The sequence below is a fragment of the Aspergillus caelatus genome (genome assembly GCF_009193585.1).
Source record: "Aspergillus caelatus strain CBS 763.97 unplaced genomic scaffold BDV27scaffold_157, whole genome shotgun sequence".
NCBI lineage: Eukaryota > Fungi > Ascomycota > Eurotiomycetes > Eurotiales > Aspergillaceae > Aspergillus > Aspergillus caelatus.
This window is the reverse complement of record NW_022475420.1, coordinates 33,918-58,039: the sequence shown is the minus strand read 5'-3', so window position 1 is coordinate 58,039 and position 24,122 is coordinate 33,918. Positions and strand designations below refer to the sequence as shown.

The 24,122-nt window shown below is 50.5% G+C and overlaps 11 protein-coding genes across 11 annotated transcripts; 3 read left to right on the top strand and 8 right to left on the bottom strand.

Annotated features, from left to right (window-relative positions):
* The first annotated feature begins 890 nt into the window (after nt 1-890).
* BDV27DRAFT_23680 (UbiA family prenyltransferase) lies at nt 891-2,713 on the top strand. Its single transcript, XM_032076097.1, has 2 exons — nt 891-1,082; nt 1,154-2,713. Exons 1-2 carry the CDS (start codon nt 1,012-1,014, stop codon nt 2,262-2,264), a joined length of 1,182 nt encoding a protein of 393 aa, XP_031925026.1. The 5' UTR covers nt 891-1,011; the 3' UTR covers nt 2,265-2,713.
* Nucleotides 2,352-2,674, bottom strand: BDV27DRAFT_160241 (uncharacterized protein; the record flags this gene model as incomplete). Its single annotated transcript, XM_032073000.1, has 3 exons — nt 2,352-2,389; nt 2,446-2,513; nt 2,571-2,674. The coding sequence occupies 3 exons, from the start codon at nt 2,672-2,674 to the stop codon at nt 2,352-2,354; spliced, it is 210 nt and encodes a 69-aa protein (XP_031925027.1).
* Nucleotides 2,579-5,379, bottom strand: BDV27DRAFT_23671 (transcription factor domain-containing protein). Its single transcript, XM_032076096.1, has 4 exons — nt 4,474-5,379; nt 3,744-4,424; nt 3,207-3,691; nt 2,579-3,146 (listed from the first exon to the last, which is right to left on the bottom strand). Exons 1-4 carry the CDS (start codon nt 5,196-5,198, stop codon nt 2,893-2,895), a joined length of 2,145 nt encoding a protein of 714 aa, XP_031925025.1. The 5' UTR covers nt 5,199-5,379; the 3' UTR covers nt 2,579-2,892.
* Nucleotides 5,380-5,908: 529 nt separating this feature from the next.
* On the bottom strand, nt 5,909-7,510 carry BDV27DRAFT_132292 (putative monooxygenase). The gene is made up of 3 exons (XM_032067841.1): nt 7,350-7,510; nt 7,067-7,267; nt 5,909-6,998 (listed from the first exon to the last, which is right to left on the bottom strand). The coding sequence occupies exons 1-3, from the start codon at nt 7,393-7,395 to the stop codon at nt 5,914-5,916; spliced, it is 1,332 nt and encodes a 443-aa protein (XP_031925024.1). The 5' UTR covers nt 7,396-7,510; the 3' UTR covers nt 5,909-5,913.
* A 237-nt stretch (nt 7,511-7,747) lies between these two features.
* Nucleotides 7,748-9,260, bottom strand: BDV27DRAFT_132290 (uncharacterized protein). Its single transcript, XM_032067840.1, has 2 exons — nt 8,000-9,260; nt 7,748-7,946 (listed from the first exon to the last, which is right to left on the bottom strand). The coding sequence occupies exon 1, from the start codon at nt 9,152-9,154 to the stop codon at nt 8,000-8,002; it is 1,155 nt and encodes a 384-aa protein (XP_031925023.1). The 5' UTR covers nt 9,155-9,260; the 3' UTR covers nt 7,748-7,946.
* Nucleotides 9,261-9,560: 300 nt separating this feature from the next.
* BDV27DRAFT_132276 (uncharacterized protein) lies at nt 9,561-12,620 on the bottom strand. The gene is made up of 2 exons (XM_032067839.1): nt 11,908-12,620; nt 9,561-11,834 (listed from the first exon to the last, which is right to left on the bottom strand). Exons 1-2 carry the CDS (start codon nt 11,927-11,929, stop codon nt 10,225-10,227), a joined length of 1,632 nt encoding a protein of 543 aa, XP_031925022.1. The 5' UTR covers nt 11,930-12,620; the 3' UTR covers nt 9,561-10,224.
* Nucleotides 12,621-13,379: 759 nt separating this feature from the next.
* Nucleotides 13,380-14,639, top strand: BDV27DRAFT_23625 (uncharacterized protein). The gene has a single exon (XM_032076095.1). The coding sequence runs from the start codon at nt 13,458-13,460 to the stop codon at nt 14,442-14,444; it is 987 nt and encodes a 328-aa protein (XP_031925021.1). The 5' UTR covers nt 13,380-13,457; the 3' UTR covers nt 14,445-14,639.
* A 168-nt stretch (nt 14,640-14,807) lies between these two features.
* On the bottom strand, nt 14,808-18,723 carry BDV27DRAFT_160235 (uncharacterized protein; the record flags this gene model as incomplete). Its single annotated transcript, XM_032072999.1, has 2 exons — nt 14,808-15,882; nt 15,941-18,723. The coding sequence occupies 2 exons, from the start codon at nt 18,721-18,723 to the stop codon at nt 14,808-14,810; spliced, it is 3,858 nt and encodes a 1,285-aa protein (XP_031925020.1).
* A 331-nt stretch (nt 18,724-19,054) lies between these two features.
* BDV27DRAFT_23619 (RNA polymerase-associated protein) lies at nt 19,055-21,744 on the bottom strand. Its single transcript, XM_032076094.1, has 4 exons — nt 21,223-21,744; nt 20,360-21,114; nt 20,166-20,305; nt 19,055-20,116 (listed from the first exon to the last, which is right to left on the bottom strand). The coding sequence occupies exons 1-4, from the start codon at nt 21,432-21,434 to the stop codon at nt 19,382-19,384; spliced, it is 1,842 nt and encodes a 613-aa protein (XP_031925019.1). The 5' UTR covers nt 21,435-21,744; the 3' UTR covers nt 19,055-19,381.
* Nucleotides 21,745-21,919: 175 nt separating this feature from the next.
* On the top strand, nt 21,920-22,984 carry BDV27DRAFT_23614 (demethoxyubiquinone hydroxylase family protein). The gene has a single exon (XM_032076093.1). The coding sequence runs from the start codon at nt 22,025-22,027 to the stop codon at nt 22,802-22,804; it is 780 nt and encodes a 259-aa protein (XP_031925018.1). The 5' UTR covers nt 21,920-22,024; the 3' UTR covers nt 22,805-22,984.
* ltpA (tyrosine protein phosphatase LTP1) lies at nt 22,985-23,885 on the bottom strand. Its single transcript, XM_032076092.1, has 2 exons — nt 23,765-23,885; nt 22,985-23,691 (listed from the first exon to the last, which is right to left on the bottom strand). Exons 1-2 carry the CDS (start codon nt 23,832-23,834, stop codon nt 23,165-23,167), a joined length of 597 nt encoding a protein of 198 aa, XP_031925017.1. The 5' UTR covers nt 23,835-23,885; the 3' UTR covers nt 22,985-23,164.
* Between the last annotated feature and the right edge of the window lie 237 nt (nt 23,886-24,122).

Here is a 24,122-nt window from a genome sequence, read left to right as displayed (position 1 = left end):
TGATATACTTGTTTGGCGGGAGCACTTGCAGTTCTAAGAACATGGGTTATTAATTATAGTGGATTAGGGTTACATCATAAGATGAGTGTTCTTAATGGACCTTTGCTATGCATTTTGTAGAAGAAATCGAGGATTGACCCTATATCGATGCTATCATCAATCCATAGAAGTATGCAACTGCTGATCCCTTCCCATTTTCCACCGTGAGAATACCCGACAGAATGTCTGATCCTCATGATCAGCATTACCTTTGACCCGAAAGATTGGCTGACAACGCATTAGATACTCAAACCGCTCGTTCACTGGACAGACCGATTGGCTGGTCAAATCCTTCAGCCGAGACTCGAGTGGACCGTGCTCAGCCTGGAAACTGTCTGAAACCAAGGGAATCATGCCATATCAATCGCCTACTGCTAGGCAATAAGGAGCGGCTAATAATTGATCATTAACACGGCGGGATTCGGATATGGATAAAGTACGAGGCATATAAACCCTTGTAGTATATTACCACATCGTGCTAGAGACAATGAAAGGCACACAGGGAATAACAGGGAGTCAGCCCTGGATTAACCCCATTTTCACCCCATTTCCACGCCATTTTAGTAAGGATGCAGCGGAGATCCACTTCGAGTCCCAGAGGACGGGATTGACACCTCGAACTAGCAAACGGACCGTTGCTGTAGCCAGCCCAGGACAGAGGACGACGATGGGGCCGCCTTTACCAGGCCTGAGCGCTAGCCTGGTAGTGAAGGCACGAGGGAGCCACTGAATGTACCTGACTGGACCACTTGCAGACACTAGAAGGCACCGCTGGGACGCCAGCGGTCCAAATCCCGGTCATGGTTGATCCGTCTTAGCGAGCTCCATCACGATAGTCGAAAGGCCCGCCTTTTCGTCAAACGGCCCCGAAATGGGTCTACCAATTGGACATTTGACAGGTGGGGTTCGCTAAAGAAGCCGGTTTAACTGCTTGACGTGTTCAGTTGTCGGCCAGTCCTGGGGACGCTACGGATGTACTCTAAGGTTTGGCTCCCGGGGGTTCTCCGTCATGTCGGGTCGTGGTTTATATCAGGTGTGGTGCAGTATGTCCTAGAAATGTATTGGGGGATTGTGGGATAGAAGCACTGATGGTTCAACTGACTGACTGATTAAGGGATTACCTGATTGATTGCATCCTAACAAATGTTCTGAATATCAAAATGACTACCACTACTACCCAGTGCCTGGCACTCTCCAGATCGACCATCCAACCCCTTAAAAGTGACCATGTAATCCCAAAGGGTGTCCATGAGCCCATACGCCAAATTCTGCATCATGAATTTCTCATCACAGAAAGATTACTTCGTGCCAACATCCGTGAAGGCCTAGTCCTCCCCATCATCGGTCTCATCGCTCGTTTCCTGCCTGCGCCGGCCCTCCTCCTCACGACTCCCTGGACCCATCTTGCCCTAGTGCTCATCAAGACCTTCATCTGCTTCATCTGCCACCTGTACGTGTTCGAGATCGTGAACCAAGTCCTCTCCGTCGACGAAGACATCGCCAACAAGCCGCACCGACCGATCCCGGCAGGCTTGCTCTGCATCCCTGATGCCTATAGACGTTGGCTCCTAAGTTGGGCCATTTGTCCCTTCATTGCCAGCCACCTCGCGGGTCCGGAAGCCGCCGGCCTCTTCGGAGCATACCAAGCTTGGGTATATTTCTGCTATGTCTGGCCGAAGATCAACCACTGGATCTTCCGGAACGCGTTTGCATCCATTGGTGCATACAACATGTTCCGACTTGTGGACACCATCATTCACAGCGAGATCCCGTCGTTCCCGGTCATGCCGAAGCATATCCTCCTACTCTTCTCTACGTGGGTAATGGCCACAGTACACATGCAGGAGTTCCATGATGCCGAGGGGGACAGACAGATGAAGAGACAGACGCTTCCGGTGGTGGTTGGACCCAAGGGAGAACGGCTCCTCCGAGCAAGCACCGCAATGCTGGTCATCGGGTCGGGTGTCGTGCTCCTCGTTGCCACGTCTTCTTGTATCCAGGGCTCTTCCTTCCCGAATCAACATTGGACGGTAGCGGGACTCGTCATCACAGGCATCCTGCACAATATTTTCGCATGCATCGTTGGGTTCCGATGCGTCTGGCACGGTGGCGTTGCCTTCGATCGCAAAACCTATAAACGGTTTTACATGTTGGCGGCGTATACCATGATCTGCTACTTGTCGTTCTGGCAAATGACGGAGAAGGAGATCTCGATCCCAGCCTAGGTAGGGAGTAATTTTTGGTTGAACATGCCGACTGCGGTAGTTTCACGAAAGCTCCCTCCACGTAAAGGTGAAAAACTTCACACTCGATCAGTTCCGGCAACATGAGCCGAAACAAAGATCGGCCGCTACAGCGATATTCGTTAGCCAGAGCTAGCAATCTATATATGTAGACATGACTTACGATTGAAATGCGTGTTTGTTTGTCTGTTTTTGTTCTTTTGTATGTGATACGGTCTTGCTTTTGCTTTCCTGGCATCTGTCAGCTTTGTATTTCAAGATAGACAAGAACCAGTATGGTTAACTTACTCGATCAATGTCATTTCTGAAGCCGAGTCTTGCAGAGCGTCCAGTGAATGCTTGGTTTCTGCAGACTTGTTTCGCTTGAGAAGGTCGATTAGGAAGTCAGGCATCTTGATCAAGATTCTTTTCAATTCGATTGTATATATGTACAGTTTGATTTGCGTGTCTGTGACTATGTTTCTTATCTGGCTATCTACAATACCCTCGTCAAGGAGCCCGTTCTTATAGAACTGGCCTCATACGAAAACTCTGATGCCGATGGCCGAGCCCACGGCTGCCGACCTCATACCATGGTACACCTGAGGCAGGAACAATCGGCCGAAGATTATCAGTTCCCCGATGATTGAATCACTTCTTGCACGTGCTGAGGTAGAACGAATGTCTGCCCAAGTCCCACCCAATGCATGGCGTCCAGTCGCGTTAGGCCAAGCTTCATCATGGGGAAGCTCTGGCTTTGGCAGCGGAGCACACGCAGCCAGGAGTCAACAAGCTGTTTACCCTTGGCTGCTCGTTCGGCATTGGGCGCTTGGACTAAGAGGAGAAGGGCGAAGTTGGAGACGGTTGCGAAGCCGATGCGAGACCCTGCACAGACTCTTGATTAGTATCCACCTTCAGGGATGATTGGGTACAAGTGTGACTTACAAGAATACCAAAACCCTGTGAAGTCACTCGACGTCAATCGCCGAGTGAAGCTGATTACTATCGAAGCGCAGCGCTCCGCCGAGTTTAGGGTCGTCTCGCCCGTGCTGTGATCAGACAGCTCCACCGCAGGGAAGGAATCAATCTCGGGCATATTTAGGAAGTCTAGAACAGGTGAATCATCAACAGCTGTATCCAATGCCGAGGGGTTCGTGGGTATCTCGTCCAGATCGAAAATTAACGGCGGACTGGACGACCGAGCCATCGGCCGAAGGAGGGCCCGGTAGACAAACAGGACCAGGATCAGATAGGCGAAGTGGATCGATGTGGGATATGGCGCAAGTCCGCTGACAGACTTACTCCAGTTGGGTAGCCGGAAGCTTTCCGGCAGTGAGGAGTACCAGTCATTCAGCTTCTCCAACAATGGCCGGCCAGTGTCATGTGAGACCCGGAATCTTTCAGATAGGTATTGTGATTTGCGGAGGGTGCTAATTAACTGTTAGTATGCGCCAAAACTAAGCACCATCCTCGTATACTTACTAAAACGATTCATAGATCTGTTCTGCAATGCCAGACAGGTCCACCAGGTAGCGAAAAGGCACCGGATCTTGCGGTTGGTGGACCCCTGATGACGATGAAGAAGCACCCCTGGTGTGGTAGAGGAAGTCCGCTCCATCCAGGTCACTGACGTCCCATTCACTCCGATGAATATACGGTGGTCGACCCATCAGCAAGCTGCGCCATTTGTCCTCGGCATAGACGGCCCACCACAGCCGGCGCCGCAGACGTTTCTCCCATGCGGGTATCCCCCACATGCGGCATTCGATATGTAGCCCCAGGGATTCGGCTAGGCCCACAATGGTGCCGACAAATGACCAGACAAATGGGGTGTCAGCAATGCTAGCTCGGGCCTCGTCAAGTGGCCGATGCAGGTACAGCAAAGCTGTCTGCAGAACAGCCAGGTGTGGTGTGTGAATCTCCTCGGATATTAACTCATAGGCCATCCGCCAGAGCCTGTCCGCCGGCGGAGCGTTATATGTTTGCAGCACGCACAGATAATCGTCATGGGCGGCAAAAGGCAGAGCAGATGCATAGACCGCTGCAAGCAAATGCACCGGCGTGCGCTCTAGAGCCCATGGCTCGGGTATTGAACACGAGGGGGTCAGTCCCATCTGAGAGCGGGATATGAGCGGCAATGCCGGCCAGACATATTTGATGAACCTTCCCAAGTTAGCACATGACCATGATGTTCAAGGTACGAAGAACTCACAGAGACACCAGTCGTTGGCCATAATCATGCGGAACCAAGCGATTGAGCTCTTCCCGGGTAGCGTCGCCACTGAATCGACAGGATGTCTCCTGCTTGGCCGACGTAGCTAAATCGTCTGCAGCAAGCATGAAATGAACCGGGATTTTGTCCGCCGTCGGAACACCGCCTGCATTACGAAAGTGGACCTTGTAGAAGCACTTCACGCCGGCATCATCGAAGGAGCAATGCCGAAGGAGCCAAGGGTCCGACTCGGCAGACGCCCCAAACAAATGGGCCGAAAAGCCTTCGAGCTGGTCAAGGCTCTGCACGAACTGCGTAGGAGATCGGCCAACTGTGACCAGGTGTCCCGACACAGCAGGGGAGACGGCCCCATTCGTAGGCACATCCTCTAGCGGAGCAAAAGCTGGTTGGTGAACAGCAGGGTTAACAGAAGCACCGCGGGAGGGAAGATGAGACGCAGGATGGTTGGGCGGCTCTTCCCATGACGGTGGCAAAAAGGATGATTCAGGATCAATGGACGAAGCTACAGAACCCGAATGATCTCCCATATGACCCGACGATTCACGTCGAGGCCTCTTGGGGGGTGGATGCTCGAAGGTACAGGGCAGATCGGCCGAACGACAGCGTACACACGGGAGACCGCCGTCCGTCTGACACCCAAGTTTCCTTTCACGGCATTGATCGCAAGGGCGGTGCCTTTTGGAGCGGTAGGGACGGGCAGACATGATTTTTGCGCCTATGAGACTTATCCATCGTAAATTCTAAGTTGAACGTGGCCGTCGAAGAAGGATAAGCTGGAGTCCAATGGTCCTGATGGCCGACGTTTGCCGAACGTGGTGGGGAAAGTCCCTTGCTGATTCAGCTTCGGCCATCGGCCTTTTTTTTTTTTTCTTTGGCATATGATTTACTCCGTATAGGGCATTCATGCATGAAAATATTCTATTGACTAATTAAAATGAGATGGGCCGAGGCCGTTCGTGACCCACATAAGCTACGTCTTCATCATATGTTGACATGGTCGTCAGTTTAGCCCTAATTCAAGGAATGCCTTGAATGCTGCACAAAAGTGCCCCTGACACAATACATATAACAACAGTCTAATTAATTAGATACTTGTGTATAATACTTATATCATAGTTGAAAAGTGCTTACAGCATCATGTTAGCTAATGTATGTCTCCCGATGCCTTACGCTACATGATGTTATACGATAGAACATCATCGAATGCATATATATCTGACGCCCAGTCAGCTGACATACAGCAATATTTATACTACATCTTATTTCGAGTTTTTGACTTGATTCATAACAGTACATTCATCTCGCTATGCTATATCTATACTCATGCTAATTTAGCATCCCGTGAAGACCTTCTATCCGATCAGCCTCTAAATACATAATACATCAAATCAAATAAGATAACCAAGAAAAGAGCAATGCTTACGCGAAATACTCATTGAACTTCTCCCGCGTCTCCTCCTGACAATCAAAGCCATAGATGATCTTCTGCACATCTGCATCAGCCCACTTATCCGGAACGGGGCCGTTGCCCTTCTTCAACGCAGCAAACTGCTTGTCACGTTCCTCCTTGGCAGCGCCATCTCCCAAATGGAGCGCCCGACCAGATGCAGCCGCCAAGTCAACAAGCGCATACGCCCGGTCCTTACGAACCTTCTCGTACACCTTCAGCGCCTTAGCGATGGAAGCGGGGGTCGTGTCCGGTAGCAGGGACAAAGCGATCGCAATCACGGCACCGTCTTCAATAGCCTGCGCAGCTCCTTGCGCGAGATGAGGCAGTGTCGGGTGGCAAGCATCACCGACCAGAGCAGTGGACTCGTGCACCCATGTCTCCAGGGGCTCGTGAACGCGCAGCTTCCATTCGCAAACTTCACCCTCGGGGACGTAGTTCAGCATGCGCTGCACCATGGGGCAGAAATCGCCGAAGACCTCCAGCATGGTTTTCTTCGATCCGCGCGTCGTGTAGGTGGCGTTGGTGGCGGCCGCAAAGTTCGTGTCGGGCTGGACGGTGGAGAGGTTGTAGATCGTGTTGTTGGACACGGGGTATGCGATGATGTGACGCTTCTCGCCGATCCAGCGCGTCACCTTGTTTCCGTTAATTAGCTCCAGGAGCTCCGTGTCGTCCTCCTTGATCTGGTCCTTGTGGATCATAATTCGGTAGGCCGCTTGGTTCGTATCCTTCACGCCGGTCTGGATGCCGAGCTTGTCCATCATGGCGACACGTGTGTTACTCTTGATACCGTCGGCGCCCAGCAGCACGTCTGCCTCCACGCGGTACGGCGCTTGGCTGGAGTCGCGGGGCGTAGCTGTGAAGGAGGGCCGGGGGCCGAACGAGTCGACATTCCCGGCGGAAGTGGAGAAATGGAACTTGATGTTTGGGTAGCGGAGACAGCCTTGGTACAGTCCGTTGGACAGCGATGAACGGTGGCCAACCATGTGCGGGTATCCATATGTGTCTTTGATATACTGCAGTTCAACATGTGCCAATTCAGAGTCGGTTGCACCCACTAGGAACAAATGTCAGTATATATTGAGCAATCATTTTGAAGACATAGGGGAGGAAGTTCAGCCATACCTCTTACGCTGGTCTCTTCGATATTCACGGCCTCGGCTTCAATTCCCTTCCATACTCCCAGGCGGTCCAGCACACGGGCCATGTTCGGCGCCAATTGGATACCCGCTCCAACGAAGCCCAGATCAGAGGCATATTCATAGATATCGATGTTCTTGAAGCCTTCTTGAGCTAGGGCCAGGGCACATGTGAGCCCTCCCATACCTAAGACATCCTCAATGTTAGCGATTCATTAACTTATTACTCTTGACCCGGGGGGGGGGGGGGGAAGAAAGCGTTAACGCACCAGCGCCCAGAATGGCGATTTGGAGATCTTGCGGTGACTTAGTCATTGTGAAATTAATTGTGCGAATTGGTTGACTTATGTTTTGTTTCGTCTCTGATCCTGGATGAGATGTCGTTAAGATGTAGATTTTATTTAATTTAAATGATGGAGCACGGTCCTCGGCCATAAGGCGGGAAAGGATTTATCCCTCGGACCTCCCACGGTTCCCCACAAATCCCACAATGGAGATGAAGGTCAGGAAAAGAACCAGAAACTGAGATTTCATTCTTTCTTGGCCATGGTTGATCTGGGGAAGGAAAAACTCTCGTCGCCTCTCCACGTCGGCAGTTTTTCCCCGTGGGGCGAATCAATTTACATCCGTCACCGTAGCTCGTCTTCGGACTACTTGGTAGAGCATGTCGGGTTTAAGTGACTTATTCCGATGGTAACTTAGTTATTAAAAAGATATTATCTAATAATGTACACTGATTTTAACTTAACTATACATACACATTGATACATCAGACCGCTGATCAGGTCCTCTTTTCGGTCAGGCCCTTTTTTTCCCTTGAGTGGCGGGAGTGATTTCGGACGTCCGACGAGAGTACTCCGTATGATCTGGTAGACGTGAATATACACGCCAGGATGAATGAAAGGGACTGAAATACATACTACAAAGCCTCGCCAAGAGTCTTCACCACCTGGCCAACGGGGATACCAACACCGGGCAGTCCGAGCCCGACAAGAAGGCCTGCAACGGAAGGAGAAAGCTCAACAAGCAGAGCGCCTCCATCTTCACCGATGATGGTCAGAATGCACTCCACGGGGTCACCCAAGTCATAGACGAGGTCGCCCACGGTCGCCGCGGACTGGATGACAGTGCCGACAGGCTCGGCAAGCTGACCGAGACCCAAGCCAATGAGCAGATCGGCAATGGGCTGGCTCAGTGCAATGAGAAGAATCTTGGAGTCCTCTCCAACAACTTTAAGAGCGCAGTTCACAACGGGGGCAAGGTCTTCGAGGAGTCCATCGCCACGCTTGAGGTGCTGGCCGACAGTGCCGACGATGCTGCCGACGGGCTGAGCGATACTAGGCAGTCCGAGTCCAGTGAGGAGTCCGGCAATGGATGGCTCGAGCTCAATCAACAGGAATCCGCCGTCCTGTCCAATAACGGTCAAGAGACATTCGACGGGATCACCCAAGTCCGCGATAAGTTCGCCAATGGTGGCAGCACTCTTAATGATGTGACCGACGGGTTGACCCAAGCCAGGGAGGCCGAGTCCAGTCAGAAGACCAGCAACACCGGGGCTGAGCTTAAGCAAGAGCTCCTCAGTGTGTTCACCAACAATGGTCAGGACGTCATTTGCTTGCGGGCCCAGGTCTTGGATGAGGTGTCCAGTTCCGTGACAGCCGTTGTCATCACAGCCACCCTTGGAAGGTCCCTCAGGATCTTCTGGATCTTCGGGATCCTCCGGGTCCTCTGGGTCTTCAGGATCCTCCGGGTCTTCAGGATCTTCGGGTTCTTCAGGGTCGTTGGGGTGTCCAGGGACCGTAGGAACGCCAGGAGTAGGCAGACCTGAAGGAATACCGGGAATACCAGGAATGCCAGGAACGGTTGGGACTTCACCAGGAACCGGAACTGGAATAGGAGTAGGGCCCTCTGAAGGAGGCAAAGATGGCACCTCAGGAGTGCCATCATGGTCTGAGTCACAGTCGCAAGGCTTGGATGAAGCTCCAAGGAGATCTCGGGCTTGGGGAGCGCTGCCCAAGGGGCTGGCGGCACTGCATGCCGCCAAAGCGATAGTAGCTAAGATGGTGGCTTTCATGGTGGAAGGAATGTAGAGGGAACAATCAAAAGGAGTGACTGTTAATAACTGTCAAGGGAAGAATGAAAGAAGAGGACGACAACCCGATGAAGGAATGAATTTTCAATTGATTGCTGTTGAGTGACAGGGAAGCGCTGTAAGGTCATATTTATACACACTTCTCTTCTTCTGATCGACTTGCTTCCTTTCGCGTTAGCATCGCCAGATGCATGGTACCTTCCTGCCAAGCAGTAACTATTCATAACTATCCAGTCCCATCGAAAGTGGTGGAGCAGTGACGAGCCCATGGGCCTGGTGACTATCAATTTCTTCAAAGGATAAAACTTAAGCCAACCGACAGAAAGTAATGGCATGTTTTGACTGGTAAAGACACTCTCGTATTGTTTGTATGTACCTATCTAAGTTCTATTTAGACGCGTTTTCTATATCTCACTCAAAGGTATTGACATATCGACCCTATGGTAATGACAGGATGGTATCTCTGGTGACACTTCTCGTGAGAAATCTCTGTTGGACATCTCGCCTTGTCGAGTTCCTGGATTCGACTCCATCTTCAGGGGTTATTCGTGGTTATTGTCTAAGACATGCATTCGTAAGTGCAATGTGGCTGACCATAGTCAGGGATCAGTTCTTGTTCGAGGCTCTAGATCCCGGCTATATAGACTCATACTATATCCCCATAGTGGCGAAAAGTTGTAGCTCATCAAAGAAATCCACTTCACGTCAAGTAAAAGCTCCATAATAAGCTTAAAGTAGTATTGAGCCATTCGTCCGATTCGATGTGATCGCCGGGATTTGGTGTGCTTTCGGGTATGGGCCTGCATGAACTATTGAACTTGGCGCAGTTGATCACCCGGATCGAATGTGATAGATCACTGGGAGAAGCCCAACGTGCCCCCAATTGGTCGGGTAGTAATAGCCTGACAGGAGTTTATTCTATGGGCGAATAATAAAAATAAAGTAAGAAGAATACAAGGCAAGAAAAAGAAAGTATTCGCTGCAACGGTGCATCCGGTCGCGAGCAGAATTTTCATGGTTGTCGCTCATTGAAAGAAATCGGTTCCACGACTCTATCGAATCATCGCCTGCAGGTAGCGTAGCATTCTTTGTAGCCAACTTGAGTGTCGGAATCCACCTGGACCTTCTGGGCCTCCAGGTCCTCCGGGACCTCCGGGCCCTCCATGCTCACCCCAGTAGCGCTGCCCCTGGCCACTCGGTCTCGACGCATCTCGACACTGCGGGTGCTCATAGTCATCCACTGTTCCCATCGGCCAGATCGGAATCACGCAGATCTCGTTGTCAGCACATCCTTTACATTCCTTCCATGTTGTCCAGGACAGGTAGTTCATCAGACTCTGAAGTTGGGCGACCGCTGTGTCGTAGTCTGTTTGCTTCCAGGCCTCAATCATCGTCGAGCAGATACTGCGGGTAACGGATCGGACGGCATCGTTGGCTAACCCATCTGAGGGAGCCCCTGCAGGCACAAACTGCATACTGCATCGATCGACCTCCAGAACTGTATTGCGATCGCTATAGTCGATGAATGGACCGAGGCTGTTTTCAATTTCCTCGTGAAGCGCCTGTAGCGTTGAGAGCTGTCCAGAGGCCAGATAACTCAGCTCATGCGCGTATCGTTGCACTACCATATCTGCAACCCCCTGCCAATTAAATGAGGCCTCGCTGGGATCATGGTGCATAATGAGATAGTCCAGATCGTTCCGAATCGGACCCAGCTCATCGGCAAAGAGATGATTCAATCGCGGCAATACGTTGCTATTGCTACTCGAGGAACGAAACAAATCCAAACCATAGACATACGCCGTAACGAAATTGTCATAGTTGAGGATGACCCTGTTGCTCCCGATTCCATTGTACCGTGCTGCGATGGCTTTGTACCAGAGCATGGCCCCGTCAAGGCCGCCCTTCTTGCCCTTACCACCACGCGGGCCAGGACCCCTTCTATCAGACTTCACCTGAGTGACCCGAATTTCATTGAGGTCTCTGGCGAAATCACAAAGGATTATCTCGAACCCGGCCTCCATACGGATGACACCATCCAGGCGGCCTTGGTAATTGTCTCGAGCCATGCGGCAAATTAGTTCCGCCCGTTCATCTTCCAGCATTCCGAGCCTACCCTCGAGTGCGTCGCGAAGTAGGATCCGATCCTGAGAGTCGAGTGTTCCGTTTTCCGTTTTAGCAGCCGACATTCCATCGAGGTACAGTAATCGCAAGTCCTTTGCGGCCGTGTATGTATGGAGGTATCCTGGCTTATCCTGGTCCTTATCTTGGTCTTTTCCTGGTTCCTCGGGTCCTTGCTTGAGCGGTATTTGGGACCGCTTGTGTGGACCTTTGCCTGGAGGAGGGCCATGATGGGGTCTTGCGAAGACCATAGCATGTTCAGGCTCGAAGGCTAACCATTCTGTTCCGTTCACAGGGTCTGGGGAGGAATTTCCGTGGTATAGTTGCGTTCCTTCGGGTACGGTGGCCAGAAAGAAGGACATACCATTATGATGCAGCGACGACCCCCACTGGCGCATGGAGGAGTGAATCGCATTGAAGATGTGGTTAGCATTGGGAGGAAAGTTGAGCTCCGAGGCACTGATGCTAGGGACATGGAGCACGAAAAGCAGTAGCAAGGCTCGCAGAAGAACCACAGGGATAGTAAGACCTGCCATGGCTCGTGAGTTTCTCTTTCTCCCTTCTTGAGCCTCTTGAGAAAATCTGATGACTTAGCTGAGGCAGCTTTATTATAGTCAACCGGTTTGGAGCTATCATGGCGCCAAGTGGGGGGGGATGACAACGACGGCCGCGTCACCCGTGAAACCAGATAGAATTAGAGTTGAAATTGTCACTTCGGCCTATTGGTTGATGTCCAGATCTATGGCAGGCTAGAATTGCAAGAGAAGTTGAAAATTAGGCTGCCTAAAAAGATCGTCTGAAGAAGAACAATTTCGGTCGTCAGGTACAAGTGCCGACAGTCGATCTTATCGCTCGTGTGGGTCTCCACATTTCCAGCTCCTTATCAAGATCGGGTTGCATACAGGCAAGTGAATCCTAACAGAATCCTTTCCCACTACCGTCATCATTGATACCTTGGATAAATACGATGTGTAGCCCCGTATAGAGCATGGCAATGATGTAAGATATCATTCAATCATATATTAATCCCAAGTGGCGTAATCGCCAAAGATCAATCTGACAAGCTTTTCGCATAGCTGCGCTATTCTACACCTATGTGCCCTTTATAATAAGGGAGAGTTCCATCGTTCGAATGAATTTCTCTTCGTGTCACATATACGACAAATAAATCATGACGCGAAACTGTGTAATACCTGTGGTACATTGAGCAATGATAATAACCTTCTGTCTCCATCACTTGAGGCCTGCAACCCCGATTGTAAGTTAATCCTTGCGCTACTTAGTATAAGTTGATTGAAACCAATCTGGAGACAATCGTCTCGCAATGATCATTAAATATAAAGAAATATACTCTCGGAACAGCGTTAATGTATAAATATGTAGAATCCAGCCCTAATTCAGCTTTGTTCAGGAAAATCGAGAAACTGACTATGGCATCGTATGAAATCCCTGGAAAGCCTCACACAGTGCGTGCTCGACCTTCCTCTACAGAACTGCAAGGGCAAGATCAGGCTGTTGTTATCAACAACAGATTATCTCCTACAAAGAAAACCAATCTTATACCTCAACTATATTTTGGGTATGAGACTATATGGCTTTGTCGCACTGCCGATGTACTAGTAGCAGTGTCGAATCAAAAAATTCTTGGCATGCCTTTGCATGCTCTCTTGTGTGTTAATGTAGGTAGGTCAACCTAGTACCTCATAGATGAGTAGGACAAAGTAGAAAGGTTTCTTGGTCAGCTGGATGTGTGTCTTCTGAACCATTTCTCTCTCGGAATACCAATACCGTCTCAGAGACATCTCTAATGTCATTGATTCTGTACTATCGTTCAGTAAGGCCTCTAACTTACCTAAAGCCAATGTTACTAGTGCGAGTTCGAATCCATCTGAAACACATAGTTTCTACTGAGTATAGTACTGTACTCAGACAGACATAGATGATCTAATCTAATCTACTCCCTAGCTGGATATCGGGACCCGAACCCTATCCCGCCAAATCCTCGGCCTGTGTCACCGCAGTTAAATCTCCCCGCGTTTTCTTCCCCCCCCCCCCAAATCAATACTCAATAAAACTCACCAATAATCCCAATCCCAGCGTCCATCTTCCCAAAAACCACAAACTAGAAAAAACAAAAACAAAAACAAAAACAAACAAACAAACCATGACCCCTAAGCCACGCACTCTCCTCCTCACCCTCGATGCCTTCGAAACTCTCTTCCACCCGCGCCCCTCTGTACCGGAACAATACGCGTCGGCCGCGCACCACTTCGGACTCCCTAAAACAGCAATTACGGCCGAGCGCGTCTTCGCCGCCTTCAAACCGGCGTTCAAAGCGCAGTCCAAAGCGCGCCCGAACTACGGTCGTGACGACGTCATTCGCGGCCACTACGGCGGACCCCGGCAATGGTGGGGGGAGATCATCAGGGCAACGTTTGTGCAGGTCCTTGCCGAACAACATCAACAATATAATAATAACACTACTGCTACTACCAATAACAACAACAATAATGACAGCAGTGGGGTCCAAGCAGATCTCCCCGAGGGATTGGTTGGGTATTTACTTGATCGGTTTGCAAGTAAAGAGGGCTATGCGCTGTATGATGATGTGGGGCCTTTTTTCTCCCGGATTCGAGCTGTGAAGGAGAACGGGGGCAGATTGGGTCCGTTTGAGCGGGTGGTGATCGGCGTGATTTCGAACTCGGATGATCGGGTTCCGGCGGTGTTGAAGTCATTGGGATTGCGGGTTGGGGATTGTAGGGCTGACGAGGGCGTGGATAGTATGCGATTGTCGGGGTTTGAAGAGAGGTCGTCTTCTGGGGTGGTAGAGGGTTCAGCTGTGAATGACGGTGTCAATGATATCGACCTGGTTGTTACGAGTTACGAGGCTGGAGTGGAGAAACCGAGTCCCAGAATCTTTGAGGTGGCGAGGAGACAGGCGAAGGCGTTGGCTCGGGGTGATAATCTTGGTGACTGGACTTGTGTTCATGTCGGGGATGACTTGGAGAAGGATTATAGGGCTGCTGTTGGGGCGGGTTGGCATGGGTATTTCCTTGCTCGTGGCGACGATGCGGCGAGGAGTGGTCATGGCGATACTAATGTGATTCAGTCGCTTGTGGATTTGGTCCCTTTACTGGAGGCTTATCCTTGATTCGAGTGTGTTGGGTACACTGGCATGCTTGTATGATAGAGGTATCTTCACTCCTTTGGTGCTATCTGTAAACTTAACGCACAGTATATAATGAAGGCTGGGTTTTTGATTAAGGTTTCAGACGTGTTGGAAGCACTCAGAAACCGTTGAATGCTGACTTGCAAGACAAGATTCAACATGTAGGATAAATTATATCAATTGATATGCAAATCAGTACCATTCACGCCCAGCCCCCCGTCTTCGGAAAAGATCTAGCTAATGTTATCATTCATGACCGTGACTGCGAAACATCCCCGCTCCAGAACGCCTGACATCAAAAACAAATACACATATATACAGAAAGTGCTCGCCAGGCCCCTTGAATTAGTCCCATTGCCCTGTACGGCCAAGAGCGCCGAGTCGGTTGCTAGCATGCTTGTTCACCAACGCGGTGATATTGGTGCCGGTGTTACGGGTCCTGGCCCGAAGCTCCCGCTCACGTTCCTTTTCTCGCGCGGCTGTGTAGTAGTTAACGGCACCTTTCTTGGCAACCGAAGCACCTGATGCAGGCTTGGTTACTCGTCGCGATGTGTCTGACTTGGAGGAGCTGCTGGTGGAAGAGGAGCCCGTTGTAGTCCTTCGAAGCAAGGGTGGGCGGAATCCTATGGGATCGGGTCCAGAGCCAGTTTGGAAAGCAAATCGAGTGTTAGAGGAACCAGATGTTGCGGAGTTAGATGATGCTTGCCGTAGCAGAGCAAGTCGATCTACGACAGGGCCCTTTGTCCGGCGTGGATGCCGCGGGACAACAAATTCTTCCGTGGACTGGCTGTTGGATGGCTGTTCATCCGCTGCCTCACCGTCGATGGTCTTGTCCTGTTCTTCATCGTCATCGACAGTTGCATCTTCGTGGAAAGAGTCATATTCGGGAGTTTCAGTCAGGAAGGAAAGGGTTTCGCGGATCTCAGCAAGGTTAGCTGGCTTCTTGGACATGACACTTGCCGGCTTGCGACGCATATGAGGCGGAGGTCGATTATTGATGTCTTCAGCTGAAGGTTCAAGGGGCCTCTTCCTCTTGTTGCTATCGCTAGTTGTAGTAGTATCAGGCTGTGAGTCTGGAATCATGTCTTGCGACGATGATTCCTCTTGGAAGTCAGGATTCTCCTCGGGTTCTAAGAAATCGAGGCCGTCGTCGTCGTCCATATCGCGATCTTCAACAGCCTTGAAGAATGCAGCTTTCTTAGGGTTCTCGGCAATTTCACCAATCTTCTCGTCAGCCATGAGTGCCTTTCGCATCCGTGCAAACTCTCTCTGTTTCTCTCGCCGACGCGCAAGAAGCTCATCGTCAGAATCGTCCAAGTCGAACTCATCATCGCCCCCTCTGCGTCGTCTAAGAGCCCCCGTTGTGATGTCTTTGAGAAGCTTAGCTACTTGTTTCTCATCTGCATTTCTCTGATGGAGTCTGTGGGAAAGGTCAGTATATGTTCTCATCAATATTGATCCAGGATTGCATCACATACGCATTGAGAGCGGCCAATTGTTTCTCGTCGGCAGTTTCTCCGCTGTTATCGTCAATCATCTGTCGATCGTATGCATTCTCCACGTCATCGTCCTCGTCGCTCGCGCCACCAAGCCCAGCATATTCGTCGTCTGATTCCTCCGCAGCTTCTTCTACCACATCCTTCGCTTTACTCTTGTTTTTATCAAACGGGACACTAGACTTTTTCTTGACTGCCTTCTTCATAACGTCGAATGCACTGGCATCAATCTCAAAATCGCCTTCACTCTGCTCTTCAATAGCGGATAGTTCGGTTGTTCGTCCCCGATGCAGATGCTTCGCCTTCCGCTGAACAGTAGGGGAGTTGTTCTGGGACTCGTTCCGGTTGATGAGAACAGTCTCCACGGTAGACGCAGGGGTACTCATAAATCGCTTCGTGGGATCATAGGGTGATAGTACAAACCCAGCATCCTGTGTTGGGTCCGGAATCTGAGAAAACTGAGACATCCCTCGTGGAGCAGGTGATTCAGAAACTCGTATCTCAGACTGTGCATATCCCGCTAGTATATCGGTAGTTTCAGACCGTTGTTCCTGGCTATCCTTGATGATCATCTGCGAATCTGATTCTCGTCGACCATCGACTGGGTCAGGCAACGAGTGAGGGATTGTAGATTTTGCTTGGCTGTCCGCATGATTATCGCCCAAAGTTCCCGCGAATGCTTGGGTTAAGCTCATAGTCATGTCATCAGAAGGCAAACCGGGAATATGTGGGCGCTCCACAGATTGTACTGTGACTGGGTTGGTCATCTTTGCAGGCGTCTTAGGTACGGGAGGTTCGTCCTCGTCGTCGCTAATGACTCGAGTAGGCCGTTTCCGTCTCTGGGTTACCAAACCGGTCTCTTCGGATGACATGACTTCGGGTTGGCCATCATCGGATGCTTCATTTTCGCCAGCTTCGGCGTCGAATAGGCCACCTTCCTTTTCGCCGTGTTCGTTACCTTCCTCTTCTTCATCGTCATCTTCTTCTTCGTCCTCGTCAGCCTCGTCACCATCCTCCTCAGACCCGGAGAATTCGTAGTCGCCATCCTCATCTCCTTCACCCTTAGCTGCTGCCTTCTCTTTCTTTGCGATTTCTTCGGCTTCCTTCCGTGCTTTTTCGACAAGGTTTTCTAATTCATCTTCCATAGCAGCCCGTTCATCGGCCGTTTCAATGATGACACCCTTTGCCCTCAGCTCTTCAATTCTCTCCATCCTCTCTTTGCTTGCCTGCTGCCTCGCCTGATGTAAGAGGTGGGCGGCTAATTCGGCATAATTCATGCTTGACTTCTTCTTCGGAGATGTGAGCTGAGCCAGAGCCTTCAGTTTCAACATAGTGGCCGATTCCTGGTGTCTTCTCATGGGAAGGTTCTCAAACACCGCGTATCGGCGGCATTTGGCGGGAGATGTTACAATTTCCAAATCACTGTCGGAGTCATCTTTTTGGTTCCGAGCTACTTGCTCACGAGAAAGGCGAACGCGAACAGGTGGCATTGTTAGAACCTTCTTTTGCTTCTTTTGCTCGGCTGCCTGAGGCTTCTTATCCGTCGCTTGTTCTTCCACGCAGCCAACAATGGGTTGCTCTGATTGCTGCGGCATTTTGGCAATCATTTCCTCCAATGTCGGGAATTCGGTTGAAGCCTCCTTGGACGCATCATTGGTATCATTGCCAGTTGAAGGCTTCTCAGATGGAGCTAGAATTGGTGAAGTACGCGGCGTTTCCTTATTCTTCTGAGCTTCGGCATCCGATGAATTCTGCGAATCAGCGGTACTCGACGAGTTATCCGGCGCAGACCCCGAGGCATTTTGCTGATCAGGCTGCATAAAGTTAAACCGAGCAAAGAAACTTTCCTTGCTGATTTTCTTCTTGGTCTGGGCCTGATGGACCAATTGCATACTTCTGCTGAGTCGTTGGGTTTCCCGGTTCATCTCTTCGAGGGCCTTCTTACTGGCCTTTCGCGCAGGTCGCGCAGGTTGTGATAGTTTCCGTTCCGACTCGTCATCCCCTTCACTATCATCACCAGAGAGTATCTCTGAGCTAAACTGCTCTCTTTGCTTCGCCTTCGCGGCCTTCTTCTCATTTTCAATTCTCTCCTTCGCCTCGCGCTCCTTGCGTTTCTGAGCAACAAGGGCGAGGAACCGGGCATTCGCCTTTGGCCGAACTTCATCCTGATCCGAGCCATCCGCTCCATCTTGGTCCTCAGCATCATCACGAGTCGGGGAATAAACGAACAGAGGCGAAAACGCGCGCGCACGGGACGGCGACCCATCCGCATCACTCTCTTCACGCTCTTCAACCACCCTATTATTAGCTTTCCTCCGTGGACCAGCCACAGGAAGATCATCATCATCATCATCATCGTCATCGTCCTCGGACATCGCCTCATCGGCTACTGAATCGCGTTTTTCCTGCTGTGCGTTCCTCAAGCTCTTCGACACTCGATCAAATGCTGATTCGCTGTTCTCACTGCCCTGAGCCTGCAGTCGAGCAGCTATGCGGCCCTTGGGCATAATTATATCGTCATCTTCGTCTGAGGCCCCATCATCCAAATCCATGGTTGGCCGGTGGTCCGAGACTGTGCTGTTTTTAAGATTGTCGGTGATTCTTGCGATGGATCGTTGGGGCTGTGGATTTCCATTATCTGAGTCTGAGTCGCTGTCGAATTGGGCGAGCATAGCTTTGATTTTTTGCCCTGGGGTGAGCATCTGTGGTGAGTTGGCTGTTGGTGACGCGGAACGCGCCGTCCGCGGTGTGGAGGGGGTCGACATGGTTGCGTCGTATGTAAGAATTGGCGTTATTGGTTGGTGGGTGGAAAAGGTATCATTACTATAGTGTCTAATTGTAGGGGTTTGAGGAATATCTTTGGTCATAGGAGGTGGGAAAATGTAGAGTGGGCTATGGAGCAAATGTCGTCAATCTAGGGTGGAGAGAATCTACTGAACGACGCGCCGCGTGTTGAGCGCGTATCCTCCCGATTGCCGTCACATTCCCCTTATCACACGTGATATGTGGAGAGCCCTATCTTCATCGGAGACTCTAATGTAACACTGGAAAGAAAAGGGCTTTGAAAATTGAGTCTTTTATTGAAGATTATTTAGAGACATCTCGCTATATGAACAGTGACAGACCATGGTAATATACTTTGGAGTTCAGGTTTAAAGTAGGTAATAATAGTTCAATAATACATGTTCATGCAAGATATTGGTAGTAGAGCCATGTAACGCCAAGTGAACTCCATCCGTTTTCAAATACAAAAACCGACGCTGTGCCAGATGCTTTGCGGTTGGAGAGAGGGATATTGTTGCTGGTCCAATCTCCAAGAGTCTATACGTCATCAAGGAATCGTTGGCTATCCAATAAACAGAGCTGTACGTAGGATAAAATACAGTTCATGAACAGCGGCATGTCGCAAGGCATTGCCGAGGATCAGATCTCAATATCAAGGTCCAAATCTAGAGCCGCAATATTCTCATCGTCCATATTGCGATGACGGATTGTTGCGACGCCACCCTTGGTGGATTTCTTCTGGGAGCCAGAGGGGGTGTTGCTTCCGTTGGGGGTGTCTACTTTTGAGGGCGTGTCGGACCCAGTGGCAGGGGTTCCATCTCGACTAGTTGCTTCTGATTGTCCTGTAACATTGCCATTGGCGTCGTAATGCGTCCTGGCATGTGTTCTAACACGCATGAACGGGTTTGGCTGAGCTTCTCCGCGGGCGACTGCTGCAGCGGCTTTTCGGCTGGCCTTTCTCTCTTCCAGTTGAGCACGGCGCACATTTTCGGTGTTGAGTCTCTGATTGCGGAGGTTTAGCTCTAACAAACGTTCATGCTCTGAAGGCTTGTCTGCACGGGGTTTAGAAGAGTTCGCGTTGAAAGCAAGTTTTGGTGTGTTCATGCTGGCCATTTCGGACTCTAATCTCTCGACTTCAGCATCGTCGCCCGCAGCCTTCGCAAGCTTCAGCTTCTTTTCGGTTTCGATGCGCTTGAAAATAGTCGACTTGGAGTCCAGTGATCCTTGCTTTCTCAGTTTTTCAGTCAACTCTTCCGGGGTGAACTTATGGTTCAACAACCGGTTGATATCCACCACCTTCTCGGCTAGCGTGGATTTTGTGGCCATCTTGCAGTCTTCAACCGCCATAGTTTGACGATAACGATTGAATTCCGTCTGGAACATTGTTAGAGAGTTGGATTGCACAAAGAAGTATGGAACAAACCTCAGTAAACGGAGAGTCTGAACAAGCAACGAAAGGGAACTCCCGCTCCGCTTTCCCATGCGCAAGCACAGCATATTGCTTTGTCACGAATGACCGGCCATTAGGCCCCTCCATAGAATACGGACGACCCTCGGTGAATTCTAAGGCTGATTAAAAACAGATTTCTGAGTCGACGACAAATTGGCGATACGTACTCTTAATCAGGCAAAGCCGATACTCATTCTGGCCAGTCTCCCTATTCGGGCCGATGTTGACTCGTGCGTAGCAGCCAGAGATAGCGTCGTCAAATCCAGGATAGAAACAGACCTGCGCGAAATTGGTCCGACCTACACGAGCTCGCTGGATATCCTTAAGCTCAGCTGGCGGATCATCCTTGGGTAGCGATGGCGAGCGATCTCTATCATCCCACTCAGCATCACTCTCTCCTTCCGCGTCTTCGTCTGAAACCCTATTATCCCTCGAACGAACGGTGTGATCCTTGGATGCCGGTTCACGGCGCCGAAGTTCATCACGTCTGCCCTTCTGCTCACGCTGTCGCTTGTAGGCCTCGATAGCATCGGAGGTCTCGCCGACCTTGCGACCACCAAGAGTTGTCTTCTGGCGCGAGCTCTTCCGTTGGCCATCCTCCAGGTTTGCCATACCGGCTTTCCGCTTGTTCTTTTTCGCTTGGCGGGCTTCTTCACGCTCACGGGAAGCCAGAAGGCGCCTAAGGGCTAGATCTTGATTGTGGCGGTCAACCTGTTGCGCTCGTTCGGAGAGAATTTGCTCTCGTTGGATTTCTGGCATCGCCATGATTTCTTCTTTGTCCTTGGAGGAATAATATAACTTGTCGTAAGGAAAGATGGGTCCCTCGTCTTCAGCACCGGCATCTGACCCTTCCGAATCAGAGGCCGACTCCGATTCAACCATGCTGGCCGAGTCAAGAGAGTTGTGGGATTCAGCCGCAGACCTAGTTAAAGATACTATGTCAGTCCCCATATTGCACCACCATATGACCCCAAATCAGGCACCCTGTCAGGAGAAGAAAAAAAAAGAAAAAGAAAGAATTTGAACGTACACCTCTCCATCTTCCTCATCGTCTTTCCGTGACTTTCGACCCCGACGCACGGGGTTAGCAGTTCCTTTGCGACCCATGGTTGACGACCCTTCAGGGGAATGTGGGGGAGATGCAGAAGGAGAAGCCTCCTTCTGCCTGGGGGGCGAAGACGCCTCCTCATCTGAGGCGTCACCCGCAAGAGCGAGCAGCTCGGCATCAAGATCATCCGCCATAGTGAATAACACAAAAGATGCCTGAAATGTGAGGTGGCTGAGTAAGTCGGAGAAAAGCGCCTATCAGCGACGGAAAGTGCCGGCTCAGGCAGAGGATTTTGGTGACAGAATAATGAATGGACGACCCCTGGGCGGTAGTCGCAATGAAAGAGGGTCTAACTGGCCGGAGCGTATTCGAGAATCGTATTAAATGGCCGTATATAGGATTATAGATGACTCGTACAAGGAGGAGCCGTTCAAAAACGGGCTATAGAGGAACAATGATATAAAAAACACCGGCAAAGTGAGCAGTTCGGGTGGCGGGTTGAAGAAGTTGACTTTGACTTAACTTGGAAGTGAAAAGAAGCGACTAACTTGAGTCGCGGTCGGCATGACGTCCGTTCGTGCCAAGCCCTTTTCGGGCCTTTAAGCGCGCGTCTGCGGGAATAAATTAAATGTAGTAGTTCGATCGGGTTGGACCACCTCGGAATGATGGAATGTCCTTGGTCCGTCTTTTGTGAATTTCTACCTACTTTCTTTTCCTTTCTCTTCCTCTTCTTATCTCTTCCCTAATACTCACTCACTATTCCCCAATCTCATATCGGACCGAGATGAAGACCGTCGCAGCACTCCAGAGGGTGTCTCTTACCCACTCCTGCCGGCCAACATCACCATTGGTGTTCGATTTCCTCGCGCCGTCAACTTTGCGACAGAGCTCTCGCGGATACAAATCCACAGCAAAGACACCCTTTTGGGGGAAATCGCACGATGCGTCTCCATCGCCCGACACGACCGCCAGTTCGTCAAAACCTAAATATGTCCTCAGTCAAAAACAACGCGAGTTCTTGGATAGTGCACTTCGGGTCAACCAGGCCGGAGAGCTTGCAGCTACTTTAATTTACAAGGCGCAAACGCCGCAGGTCGTGCGTTCCCATCCTCACCTGCGTCCTTTGATGAAGCACATGTATGACCAAGAAGCTGGGCACTTTTCGACCTTCAATCAGATGGTTGCGAAACATCAAGTTCGGCCAACGGCAATGTATCCGATATGGGAGGTGGCGGCAACATTTCTCGGCTGGTCAACTGGAGCAATGGGACGTGAGGCTGCCATGGCCTGCACTGAAGCCGTGGAGACGGAGATTGGCTCTCACTACAATGAACAAGTGCGGGAGATACTGTCGTGGCAGGCGGAAGCGGAGCGTAGAGGGGAAGAACTGGACGATGAATTGAAGGATATGCTGGCAACGTTCCGACGAATCCGCGACGAAGAATTAGAGCATTTGGATCATGCTGTCGAGAATGACGCCAAAGAAGCTCGACCCTACGATCCTCTGGTCAGTGTCATCCGATTAGGGTGTAGAGCGGCTATCAATATCAGTGAGAAGGTGTGATCCAGCAAGCGAGCTTCGATATAATTTCAGGAGCGGTAAGGGGTACCATACGGGGTGGTAGACCGCTCATACGCTACAGGTCTTTTGTACGATACCACACGCATAGTGGGTGTATTATATTCTTGATTAACGGTTTGTGAACATTGACGATCTTTGGAGACGTATCTATTTGTCTTCTTTCTACATTCTATGTCTCTAGCATGTACTATACGGATGTCAAAACACGCCTGCAAAGCATTGGCTCACGCTTCAATCGATCAAGGTCTAAACAAGCGCTGGGTATCTTAGTCACTTCTTCTCAACCTCGCTCCGATGCAAGGGGAAGCCACTAAACGCATGGCCTCCTTCGCATATAGTCGTTCAGTTATCCGGCTCATCACCCTGGTTCTTCTCTAGGTAATCCAAAAAGCCCTTCGAGAACCGAACTACTTGCTGGTAAACCTCCTCGAATCCATTGACACCCCCATAATAAGGGTCCTGCACCACCTCACCACCCCCAACACGTTCATGCAACACTCCACCGGCTCCAAAGTCCCCAAATAACCGTACATCCGCAACCTTAGCACCCGCCTCTCCACTCGCCGTCCGGGTGCCCTTCTTGGACTTGTTCAAGGAAGCTATGACCGATTCGCGCACATCCAGGAGGTCGCGCAAGTTGTACTTATCCATGGCCATGAGATAGTCGAATTTAAGGAAGTCGTCCTTGGTGACCTTTCTGGCGGCATGGTTGTAGTTCTTGATTCCGTGTTGGCGGAGAGTAGACATGGTGCGAGAATCAGGGGGTTCGTGGGTATGATAAGCGCCTGTGCCGGCGGAATCGATCTCGTTGATTAGAGGATGGGAGGCAGCCATGTTCCGAAAGACCCCCTCGGCCATGGGAGACCGACCTGTGGTGATCAAAAGGTTAGTCTCGACTCCTTTTCGTTCCCCATGCGGGGAGGAGAATAGGGCGAACTATACAGATGTTCCCAAGACAGACAAACAGGACATTGACTTGATGTCCGGCTGGTGCTGACTTTGTAGCTGTCATCTTGACTTGTGTTCACAGGCAGAATGAGTTGTTCCAGTCTATGTAGTGGTTGAGGGTGTTTGAAGGATAACTAAATATGGCGGCGGGGTTTGCCGCAGATTCTTTATCGATAGCCAGTGGTCCGTGCATAAGAAATATACATGCGGAGTATAAACTAATACCCTTGGCCCCTTATATGTAGTACGTACTACGACGGGATGGAGAACGAGTAAAAACCATTCAGTCTTCGAAGAATGGAATATGTATCACGCACGGTTTGGTGTTGGAAAAAAAAAAAAAAAAAAAAAA